Source organism: Eucyclogobius newberryi, unplaced genomic scaffold (genome assembly GCF_026437365.1).
Source record: "Eucyclogobius newberryi isolate DKJ021-1_F unplaced genomic scaffold, fEucNew1.0.hap1 SCAF_20, whole genome shotgun sequence".
NCBI lineage: Eukaryota > Metazoa > Chordata > Actinopteri > Gobiiformes > Gobiidae > Eucyclogobius > Eucyclogobius newberryi.
The window spans coordinates 14403448-14415707 of NW_027315835.1; the positions used below are offsets into that span (position 1 = coordinate 14403448).

General features: G+C 41.9%; 1 protein-coding gene across 1 annotated transcript in view; it reads left to right on the forward strand.

Moving 5' to 3' along the window:
• The first annotated feature begins 269 nt into the window (after positions 1-269).
• The window catches only part of jmjd1cb (jumonji domain containing 1Cb), an 80342-nt gene continuing 68351 nt past the window's right edge, over positions 270-12260 (forward strand). The window contains exon 1 of the mRNA XM_072455888.1: positions 270-673. Within this exon, the coding sequence (XP_072311989.1) occupies positions 518-673 (156 nt within the window). The 5' untranslated portion in view covers positions 270-517. The remainder of the gene's footprint in view (positions 674-12260) is intronic.

Consider the following 12260-nt stretch of genomic DNA (forward strand, 5'->3'; position numbering starts at 1 on the left):
TAAAAAATACATAAATTGTAGAGCCAAATCTGGGATTTTCCAAGTTTATCAATTTTTATTTTTATTATCATAATTAAATCCAAACGAAACACTATTGACCATGAGAAAAAGTGGCGCGCACGTCGATGAAAAAAGCGATGGAAAAAAAAGAGTGGGGCAAAGAGTGAAAATAGTGCGGCGCGGCTGTGCGGAAGGAGACGTCCTGGCTGTGGTCTGTGAATGCTTTACGGATCTTGCGGAGAAACACAACTATGGACGGCGGCGGTGATGCGGTTCAGTGTTCCACGGTTTTTTCACGCGCAGAGAAAAGATCCTGACGCTCGGCGGGTGGAGACTGCTACACATTTAAATCCCCCGGGTGGATTTTTCTGCTTTTTACCGACCAAACTTACCCCATTTTCGTTCCCCTTTTTCTACCGTCAGAGTCGCTTTGATGTCGTAAATGACGGGTCTGTAGGGGCCGTCGTTGTTGGGAAGTTTTTTGCTGCGGGGGGGTTGTGTGACTAGCGCAAGGGCCATGGCAGTCGAGGCTCGGCCGGAGCTGGTCGGGAAGCGGTTCCTCTGTGTCAGCGGGGACGCGCCGCCCGAAATCGGCGACGCGGGCCGGTGGTCGTGGCGGTCCGGAGTCATACGCGCCGTGAACCACCGCGACAACGACATCTCCGACTTGACGGTAAGAATGGGGGGAAGAAAACTGACTTTGTCCCGACTGTTACACGCGACGCGAACGGGAAAATCTGTGTGCGGTTGGTGGCCGGCCAGCGAGGCAGTGCCGTACTCGATTTTGATGTTTTACTGTGGGGATTACACGTCTGTGGCTCTACGAGACATGCCTTTTGGTCTGTGATGTCCCCATCTCCTTTGTCAGTTGTGGGAAAACGCTACATCGCTACAATTTGACTGATTAACCGGGCTTGTTAATGTGAAACAAGCAGCCAGCAGGGGGTTTGGAGACGCACACCACCAGCTCAGGCAGAGACAGCAACACTAGTTATTCATAACTATTTAACGCGCGCTTTCGCATTAAATTGCCTGTAATTCATAACCTGCATCAAGTCTCTGAGCAGACTCGACTGACGACCTGGCACTGTAGCTGTGCATGACATCCTTCGATCACTTATTGCTGTTGTCAGTAGTTGTTGTAGTTCCAGATTGTGCAGAAGTCGAGCTCTCTCTTGCCTCTCTCCGTCTGCTGCATTGTAATAACCCCGTGTACACGTTTCACCTTCTCAAGTATCCGTTTGGAGAAGAAGGGGGGGGAAAGGTGCGTTTTTCCCAGCCCCGAGGTCTGTCTGTCTGGAGCCTCCGTGACAGGATATGCCCCCAAAGTGTGTGTTGGGTGACAGGGCAAGGAGAGGCAGTGACACCTTTACCTCTCACTTATCGCCCACAATCCGCGTTATTTGAGCGTGATAATCGACCTCAAAAGCCGTGTTTTTCTGGCGGACAAACAGCCGCATTCGGAGCTGGACACAGACGCAGGAATGCTGACTTGTAAAAACAGAAAGAAAAAACCCCTCTCTGCTGCAGGCTCAAGGAGTGCCTGTGTGTATTTACTATCGCCCGAGTTGATTGTTATTCCATTGTCACGCTGTCATTCATGCCATGCCAAATGTCTGCGTGTTTTTGTGTGTGCCACAGATGCAGGATGAACGGTGTGTGTGCCCTGACAAGCCCTTGCTAGTGAAGCTGTACTGTACTCTCAAGCGCTGCTCCCTTTGTTCCCAGTGTTCTTCAGCAGATGTGCGTGTTCTCAGCCCATTGTTCAGGCTGTTCCTCACATGCTCCTGCAGATAGTGGCATGTAGTGGTTGTTGCGTCACGGATGGAGCCGACACTGGACATTGCCAGGGATGCACTCGTGTGGCACCGGTGGGCACGACTGTTGGGTCGTTCGGGGCTGTCGAGTTGGATCGAGGATGGGATCGGAGCCAAGCCGGACGATCTCGTGCGGCCGTGTGGCTTTTATAGTGCAGGAGAGGGAACACAAAGGCATGTTAAGTTTCTGAATGCCATTTGTGAGTCCAAAGACGTGTTGTCGCAATGTCAAACTCGATATCAGTACTTGGAAATAGATAGGAATCTGCTTGATGATCAATACCAATTTCGATATCGCAATGATGACAAAAGGATTTGGACAAGAGAATGACATTTTCATAACTAAATATTAGACTTCCTTTATGTTGCCATGTTGTCACGTACTAGTTCTGATTAAAGCTCACGATCCTTCTAAAATTGTTCAGTCATATTTTAGTATCGATTAATAACTGATTAACTTTTGACCACCCTGTTCCAAAGTTGGTCAAGCCAACACGAATTGAATTTTCTGGATGTCCTTGCATGCTTCAATTAAGTGTACATAAGCTGGTTCTAATTCTAGATATAAAATAATCTTTGTGCATGCTAAGAAACAAACCTGTAATAGACACATATTTATTTGAATAATCCAAGGTTGAACGTTTAGTTTATGTATGGATATTCGATTCTACTTTATACTATTCTACTATAGTTCTGAAGAATAGTGAATTCACCATTGTGACAGGGATCAAAAACCTTAAATTCAAAGCACCTGGGGAAATTAAGCCAAACATGACTTCATACCAGTCTTGTGTCCCTTCTTATTGGAAAAAAAAGTAGTCAATGCTTATTTCTGTTCTGGATTTAGACAATTGCTAACGTACTGCCCAGTGGTTGAGTAGTTAAGACACAGCACATATGCCAGGCTCCAAGTGCAGCCGGCTGCAGTGTCGTGAGTTCGAACCCCGACTCCTCTAATTTTCTCCAGCCTGGTGCAGCAGGTGAACAAGGTCAAGTTGTCATTCATCCGTCACTAACGACATCCTCTCATTCACCTCTTCAACCCGCCCTTTTGAGTGTGTTTAGTGTCTCTGTGTGCTGGTTTATGTTGCCACAGCGTAAAGGAGAGAACAGGGGGAATAAATGTCGTAGCAGAGGGTTGCTGCCTCCAAATGACCTCAGTGCCCCCTCATAAGGTGGTCCTTCTGTAACTGGGTGTCAGTGTTTTGGAACCAGTTCAATGCTTTGTTGAGGTGGACAGCCAGGTTACTCATTCATCTCAGACACAAAGAGAACATGCTGCTGTTGAAACTGGAGATGTACCAAGGTGGCTGAAGATGAACCTGTCCATGGTCCCAAGGGAGCAAAAGGGTACAGGTCTGTTGAGGTGGATGCAGGAACCAGAAGCTCACTTTAGAAAACGCAATTTACTGTTAACGCTCGGGCTGGGAAATCACCGGTTCCTTCACGATTCCATGCGACACGGATACTATAATATCACGGTATTGTGATATGTGCAGTGATCGATATATTGCTCATGATATTCTACAATATATCTCTATTTTAAAAAAAACATTTTTTTTAACAATGTATTTCTTTGTTAAACCTGCACAAGCATAAAATTAAATAATACATTTTGTCGGAACTGCTGATGGGACCTGTAATAAGACTGGTTGAAATTATCCTGGATAATTCTCATTTACCCAGATAGATTAACCTAGACAGGAACGCTTCTGGATAAGCAGTTTTACGAAGCGGGTTATCAACCGGCTTAGTTAATGCTGGGTTTCTCATGCTGTTTATCTGCTCATTCATGTGGAACAGGAGTTGTCTCTCTGCCAATCACAATATATTAGTGTTAAAGATAGTTTATCTCAATATCATTGATAAACCACAAATCTGTTCTACAGCATCCTGGGCTGAATAAAGGGTGCTTCAAACAATGATCTTGTCATCTGAGGTAGAGATGCTGATGTAGGATACTTGGGCTGTAGTGGACTAACGAGATTGATGGGTGACTAATGAGATGTCCCGCGATTATTCGTCTAAAGGGGACACTTCCGAAACTTCTGCTGTACTCTATACTTCTCCTTTCTGCTGTCATCCCATATAATTCTGTATAAGATAGATAGACTAATTGATGGACTAATCTAAATAACCTCCTCATTCTGCTTCTCAGTAAATGTGTCACCATATCAGATTTTAGTGTTCACAATTTTAGAATGTGACCAGACAATGGTGAAGTCCATAATTCGCAGTTATTTACACCATTTACTACCATTCCTCTTGTATGTGACCATCTTTGAATGAATGGTAAAGTAAATGTCCAGATAAAAACTGGGCTATTGGAGTATAAATTGATTAGAAATGACTTGTTTTTGCACCTTTTTAAAGTCTCCTCTTTTTATGGTTCTTCAGATTGTGTTGTGACCTGAATCATCACAATTATAGATCCACTGCATAATCTTGACAAGTACAGGAAAAATGGAGATGGGTGCTGTGGGTGTTTTTGGCACTACAATCGCTTGGAATTATGCAATTATTAAAATAATGGCAGCAATATGTATCCTAAAAGTTGGGGGGGAAGCCTGAACAAACGCAGTAGGAGCATTTCCACTAATTACTTCAGTCTGTATTTTCCCAGTAAGATTAAAAGTAAAGGCACAGTCTGTAATATTAATATTGCATGGACTGGGTGCTCCAGATCTTCAAGTGTCACTGCACAATTACACGAAAACACCGCATGGAGCAGCAGCACTTAGGACATCATAAATAATACCTTTTTTTTTAACTGCTGATTTCACCTCATGATTTCTGAAAAGGGACAGGAGACAGTTGGACCTAGTTTTCCCTTGTGCCCCTCTCACCTTTCAGATTGAGACAACTGCTTGTATAACTTGCCCTGTCTAATTAAATCATTGTTTAGTATTTTTTATTTACAGAAATTAGTTTGAAGCGGTTAAAAACTCCCAAGTATGGCTACACACTTATGCTTAATATCTCTTAATATTTTTTATTAAATTCTCCTCAGTCCTTGGGGCAGTAAGCAGAGTGGTACAATGCAGTTATGCAAAACTTGGTAGCAGTTAGGGAAATTTGAGAGTCATGAGTTAAGTTATTTTGAGGAGAAATGTCGCAATTTTACGATGAATCACGATTATCGGCAAAAAGAAAGGAAACGTATATATTGAATTTTTTCAGCTTTAAAACTTGCAAATATTCCTGTGAGAGGAAATCTTGTTTTTAACTTGCCTGCCCTTTTAATACAGTAAATAATAATGAAAAATAAATACAATGGCCACAAAAAATGTATAGTATATAATGATATATAATCGCGGTAATTGAACAAATTTCAGCGGTTTGAATCCCGCTCCCGTCATTAATATCCACACGTGTGTGCGTATGCCGCCTGTGACTTGTACCAGTGTAGACCTCCGTGTGTAACCTGACCCTTTATCCAGTCTTTGTTGACACGCTGAGCTCCGTCCGACACACACGAGTCCCTGACTCGCATTGCGCCTGGAGACATTTCTGCAGTATACCGCAGTTTAAAAAAAAAACACAAATAACCTACTGTGGCCAAGAATAATCCTAATAATTGAAAAAACTATTAATCTTGACATCCCTGGTAGCAGTAAAAGGAAAGAAATACTGTTTGAATGAGTACAAACACTTCCTCAACAGTTTTAAAGGCGCAAGTTTCCCTGGGGCAAGGTCACGGCAACAACTCGAGTACACATGTGTATTCAGAAAAGCCAGTTGACACGGTGGGCCCTCAGAATTCAAATGTGTATAGTGATCCTGAATGCAGCGTGTTCAGTCGCCTCATTGTATCTGCTGTACAGTTGAGCCATCAGCACAAAACTCTGTGGCAAGAAGCTTCCACACATGGCCCGAACATCAGCTACCATCGTTTCTACACAGAATCCCAGTGGAATGCTGAGCTGGTCAGCCGACTCAGCTCCTATTGCACGGGATTACCGAGACTCAGGATCTGCCCCACAGCGCGACTTTAGTCCATGGGTTTCATATTGGCCTCCACCTGAAATCTGGATCCAGTTGTGTCCTATGTTTAAGCAGCTCTATATATTTTGTGTACCTTAGGCAAGGCAAGTTTATTTGTAGAGCACTATTTGTACAAAAGGCAATTCAAAATGCTTCACACAACAAGGAAAAAAAATAATTAAAATCACACAGACATGACAGAAATCACAAAACAGTTCAAAGAAAATAATTGAGTCATATGCACAGCTAAACAAAACAAAAATCTAAAAGCTTAGAATTGAACATTGCCAGAGCAAAAGCCTGTCTCACATCTTCAGGAAGACTGTTCCATATTTTAACTATATAAAACTGAAACGCAGATTCCCTATGTTTAGTCCTGACTCTGGACACCAGCAGGAGGCCGGTCCCTGAGGTCTTCAGAGTCCGAGATGGTTCATATGGCACCAACATGTCATGTCGAGATGTACTTTGGTGCTAGGCCATGGAGAGACTTGTACACAAGCAGAGCTGCTTTAAAGTCAATTCTCAGAGCCACAGGAGCCAGAGCAGAGACCTGAGCACAGGACTAATGTGATTGTACTTCCTGGTTCTAGTCAGGACCCGAGCAGCAGCGTTCTGGATGTACTGCAGCTGTTTTACAGCTCGTGTGGAGAGGCCAGTGAGCAGGCCGTTACAGTAGTCTAATCTACTGGAGACAAATGCATGGATAAGTCTTTCCAAGTCTGCCATATGTCACTGACTATACATTTTCCTGTAAACCACAATAACATGTGATTTACCCTGTTACAATATGATATATGATTTAATATTAATTTAGTTTCCATGTATTTCAGGAATGGCTGCCATGTCTATTTTATTTTAAATGCAAGTCTACCCTGAGTCTAATCTGACCCTCCCACTTGGTCCTGATGTCTTGTATTGACCCACAGGTCCTGATGAGTCTCGAGAAATTTTAGTAACATTGTTTTCTCAGGGCTCTTGACACTTGAGCTTGAATTGGCGCATGTCACTCTGTGGAAGCTGTTGGATCAAACGTGCTAAACAGGCTGTTGGCTCTGTGTTTCTGCTGGTGTTTGCTATTAAGCCGCAGGTGTTATTTGCATCTCGTATTATTCAGATTGTCTCTGTCACTCTTCATGCCTTGCCACAATGCTGTCTAAAATGTCTAAAACATGTGACTTGAGAATAATGACCAGTATAATTGCACTTTCAATATTCCCACTTGAATTTTAAGTGCAACCAAATTGTTGTATTTGCCGCCACGTGAAAAAATGTGCTGGAATCACTGATGCACTGGTACAGTATGAAATGGTTCTGTGTGTGTGTGTGTGTGTGTGTGTGTGTGTGTGTGTGTGTGTGTGTGTGTGTGAGAGAGGAGAGTGGATTTGTGTGTGTGTGTGTGAGAGAGAGAAGGAGAGTGGATTTGTGTGTGTGTGTGTGTGTGTGTGAAGGAGAGTGGATTTGTGTTGTGAAGAAAAAAATAAGAATTTGTCCGTCCTTTTATCTTAGAATTTCCTCTTCTTGTCTCGTATTGCTTTTATTTTAATTTGCCGTCTTCGAGCTTGTCCACTTGCCGCCATCTTCGTGCGCTGTTTTGTTGGGTGTTTCATCATCTGCATTTGTATACTTGGTGGTCCTTCCCACATTCTGTCTATTTTCTCGGTATTTTGCACCATTCGTATTAGAAACCGATACATTTTCTCTGATTTCATGTTGCTTTTTGGGTAGGGTGCCATCTTAATTTGAAGCTCTGGATGCACGACAGTCAACAAGTCTTCCACTATTGAAAACAATGCCGTAAGTGTGATTTACATTTATTTAGCAAATTTATAGTATTATTTTGTGCATCCTAAACTAAGGCTACACAACTTTTAGCCAGATCTTCTCAAGATTTTTAGTCGCGCTTAGTCATCTCTTGAAGTCCGTTGCAGCTGCTTAGTCTAGTCGTGTAGTGTAGACCCTCCTCAACATTCTAAATCTTTCCAACTGGAAAAGTCTTGACGATGGCTGAAATTTCTGTCAAAACATGTACAGGTAATTACATATTACCTATTGTCTGATGTACAAGAAAAAAACAAAATTAATTAAGATGACAAGATGAATATGATTTTTTTTTTAGAAGCATTTGCAGAGCTTTTAATAATGTAATAATTATAATGCTGCAATTGTCTGCCCTGCCTCTTTGGCTGAGGCAAGCGGAGCGTGTTAACCCTAAGAGGACACAGCCGTTATCTGCTCACTCTGATGAAATGAGGTGTCTTGATTCACATCTCAAACATCCCAATAACACATCTAGAAGTAAGAGAGAGTTTTAGTCGTATGTGCATTTAACCAGGCAGTCCGATAAAGACTAGGAGCAGACTAGGAGAGGCATTCAACTGCAAGCGGTAAGAAACACAGTGAAATATTAGTTTGGACGTGTACTCACTTAGATCAGCGGAGAAATCCCAACCACCCCAGACTAGTATGTGTGGTTTCATATTCATCTACAGTAAAATTGATGTTTTGATCCTGTGTTAAAATTAAATTGAAAACTACCAGGAAAGTGTTTGGAGCAAATAATTACTGGGCAACGTAGTTATTAGCATGAAAAGCCATTCGTAAACGTCTCTGTCACCACTCTCACCGAATTGATTCTTTTAGCTGCATGTACACTGGGACAAGAAGGGTCTGGTCGGTTTGGGGACAAAGACAAATTGAGCATGTTTGTTTAGCGCAGTTTTCTGCATGTGAAGTTAGTGATTGTGACAAAGGGACATCTTAGATCAGTGACAAAGGGACAACTTAGAAGCTGTGCTGCTCCTGACCCCTGAATTGAGCTCAGACCTGCAGGCCACACTACAACCATTCACTTACACTTAATAATAATATATCTGTCATGATTGGGACCGTTGTCACAGTCAAATTATGTTCTGACACTTTACGGAAAGAAGTAAAGTCTGGATGAATATGGTGAACAACAAAACCCCTAAACACGTTTACTCACAAAGTCTTTCCGTTAATACCTAAAACTGAATCATTTATCTAATTTTACAAAGTGGTCTATTAATTAAATTTTTGCCCCAATGTTCATTAGTAGGCTCAATATTTGGCAGTGTAGAGTCCCGTTCAGAAACCCAGGTGAGGCCTTTAAGTAGCAGGAAACACATTTGTAGAATTTGTTTTAAGTTGAATGCATTATGGGTGTCTGAGTGTTGATTGTTTCAAAGTATTGTGTTTTTGACAAACCTAGGATAGCTGAGCCCTGAGTCTGTAGTCTGGAGCAGAGCTGTCAGCAAAGCGGCTTTTGAACAACTTGATCCTAAATCAGTGGTCATGTGACCGCCGTCTGTGCTTGGATTATAAGAGTGAGTGAAAGAGAGGCTGTCTGCACTCACACTCTGGGGCCTGGAGCTGAACGCTGGAGGTGGAGAGAGTCTGGAGGTGAATAAACCAAACAAATTCTAATTGAATCAAGTCTGCATTATTCAAAGAGCCTCAAAAACAAACTACACCGGAGCTTTAACGCATAAACCTAGAAAGATTTTCTGTGTGTGTGTCACTGAGCTCCACACACCTGTGACTGGTGCTACTCCTCCTGCTCCCACAGCTCAGCTCTAGTCTGTCATTTAGGAGTTTGTCCATTCGAGGGGAAGAAAGTCCAGTGGGGCCGGGGGGGGGGCAGGGCATACGTCCTCTCTCGCTCGCTGAGGCGTATCATGTGAACTCATGTAGCAGCCTTTCAGGTCTGTGTCCACGCATTTAGTGGATTAAACAATGCTCTTTAAGAGATTTCTTTTGTCAGTGTTCGTCTTGTATTTCACAAAAAAGGTATTTAAATATAATAGTTAGTTTGATTAAGGTTGTTGTTTAGCAGTTTTGGCTCAACCTTTAAAAAAAAATCTATCAAGTTAAAAGCACAAGCCCGATACAAACAGCCATACACTAAACTGTCAACTATCACTTCCTTTGGACTGCACTTATTCAGCCGTGTGAAGAGAGCCATGTGCCATGTGGGTTCTTTCTACCAATTTATTGTATTGCTTTGAGATTATTCAGACGAGGCTTGATTTCTGCTATATGTGCGTATTGAGTGAAGTTCATGAATGACCAGTTGAAGTTTGTGGTTGGTATCCAGCACGGACTACTGCGGGACATTTATGTTGTGGTTTTATGCAGCCCTGCTTCACAGAGAAACTCGGGGCCAACTCTGATCACGCGTTTCCTAACTGTATAGCTGGGTCGAACCTGAAGAGAGTATCTGTGATGCATTAACCGCTTGGTCGTCCAGGCCTTGTGACCGCTGCTCCATCAGGGCCTCTCTGTGGGTTTGTTTGGAAAGCTTGAACTGTTTTTCCTGGTGCCTGGAGTATTTTGGGACTGGCTCTCAGGGAACAGCGGGCTGACCCAGAGCTCTGTGTTGTGGGCCGGCTGAGTATTGTCTGCTGTTGTGTTGTCAGGCACAGGCTTGCATCTTGTTACTAATAGCACTATAGCACAAGTCAACGAATAGAGTCAATTCACCGGAGTCTGTAAACAAGGGGGACACGTTCTGCTCCAAAGTTCACTGGCTGTGGTCAGACAAACAGCCAAGTGGGCAACTCAATTTCATTTCTTCCATTGATTAAAATATGCAAAAAAATATATAAGCTATTTGGTATATACATTATCCAAAAGCCTGCTTTGAATTTAGTTCTCTCATAATGCGTCACAGCGTGAGCTGCTTACTGGTTTTGGTCCACTCTCTGGTCAGTTTGAATTGATTCATATGTCAAATGAACCACGCCAGACTTTGATTCAATCAAACCAAAGCCGTGTTTCCATGTGGGCGGAGTGGTGCGGTCCAGTTGTTTTTCCACTGCATAAAGTGACCCATTTGAGGGGTCCTAAGTGGCCCACTGGAGGTACACCCTCCCAAATGGGCCTGCCACAGGTCAGCTTAAGCTACGAAGGACCACAGTCAGGAGACCTATTATGCAAAAACGACTTTTAGGAACTATTAACATATTATAATTTTTCCATCTTGTCATTAAACTACTCAAAGTTGTATCTAGAGTGATTCATATTATTCTTCTGTGAACAAGACACGGTTGCTTTGTCTGTCTAGGTTTCACCGCTCCCCAGATTTCTCCCATGTCACACTCACTGCTCTTTACTTCGTTCACCAATTTATTTTCTTAAACGGACACACACTCATTTTTGCACAAATTAAAACAAATCTTCTGTTCTCTATTGTTAAGTGCTTCTCTCCGAGGGCGACACAACGTTAAAGTTGCCGGTGCAAATTAGGGTAATCGGGATGTAAGAACACTTCTTTTTTAAACCTGTCCTCATCTTTTAGATCATTATTGAATCCAAGGCAATTATAACTATATAGAGGAAAAAAGCACAGTAGGTCTTCTTTAAATGACTGTCGCCATGGCAACTTATATGTTGTGCCGACATATAAGTTGCCTAACAAAGCTAGTGGCCATTTGCAACAGCTTTTTCTTGTTTATTGACTCAAGACTAAAAATAATATATTCCAAATGTCTTATGCATCTAACATTGGCAAAACTCACTGAATTACATAGATTACATAGATGAGCAGAGAAGTGAAATAAATGCTGAAATAAACCGAAAGTACAGTAGATCTTCACTTAACTTTCCAACCGGATCAGAGTCAAATGGCGTGGAAAGTCTTTATATTTATCTCTATTCTATTTTCTAAAACGATCAATGTGTTTGGTGTAGTTTCTGCTTAAAGTGATGAGTGTGGTATGATGTCACAATATTAAATGTTAGTGTTACGATTAGAGAGAAGAAATATCACAATATAACTACACAAACATCTTATACACATACTGTCCCAATACTATATGACCCGCTTTATGAAATCAAACTTTCTGAATGCAAAAGTAAAGTTATTGTGATATAAACGGCCACATAAAAAACACCAAACATTTAGGTGTACATTTTGGGGTCCAGATTGAATAGAAATGATGTAACTTTGCTTCTAAAATAGTCACAATTATTAGTTTTTAATTCTTTCGATTATATTGTGACATAAATACTCATGATTATCGTTTAACCTAATAATCTTGACCTCCATATTAAATATCCCTGTGATCACGCAAATATGAATATTTACACTACTGTGTAAATGGTGTATTTATCTGTAACAACAATTCACAAATCTAAAGATGCTGTTGTGAATATAAATCCTGGAAAATACCCCCAACATAATTAGTCTACCAATAAAAACAGACGACCAAGACGCCATTAACCGGTTAAATGACTATGAATCTACAGCTTTTATAGCGCGGCGCTCAGGCAGCAGAATAGTTTTACATGACTCTTGTATGTCTTATGTTTAAGTAGGTGACACTTGATGCAGGGATCATTTAACTAACTTGAACAAGTAAATAAAGCTTCTCGTGTCTTATATTGCTGAGTGTGTGATGTTAGCAGTGTGACCAGGCCTTCTATGAATGGACATGC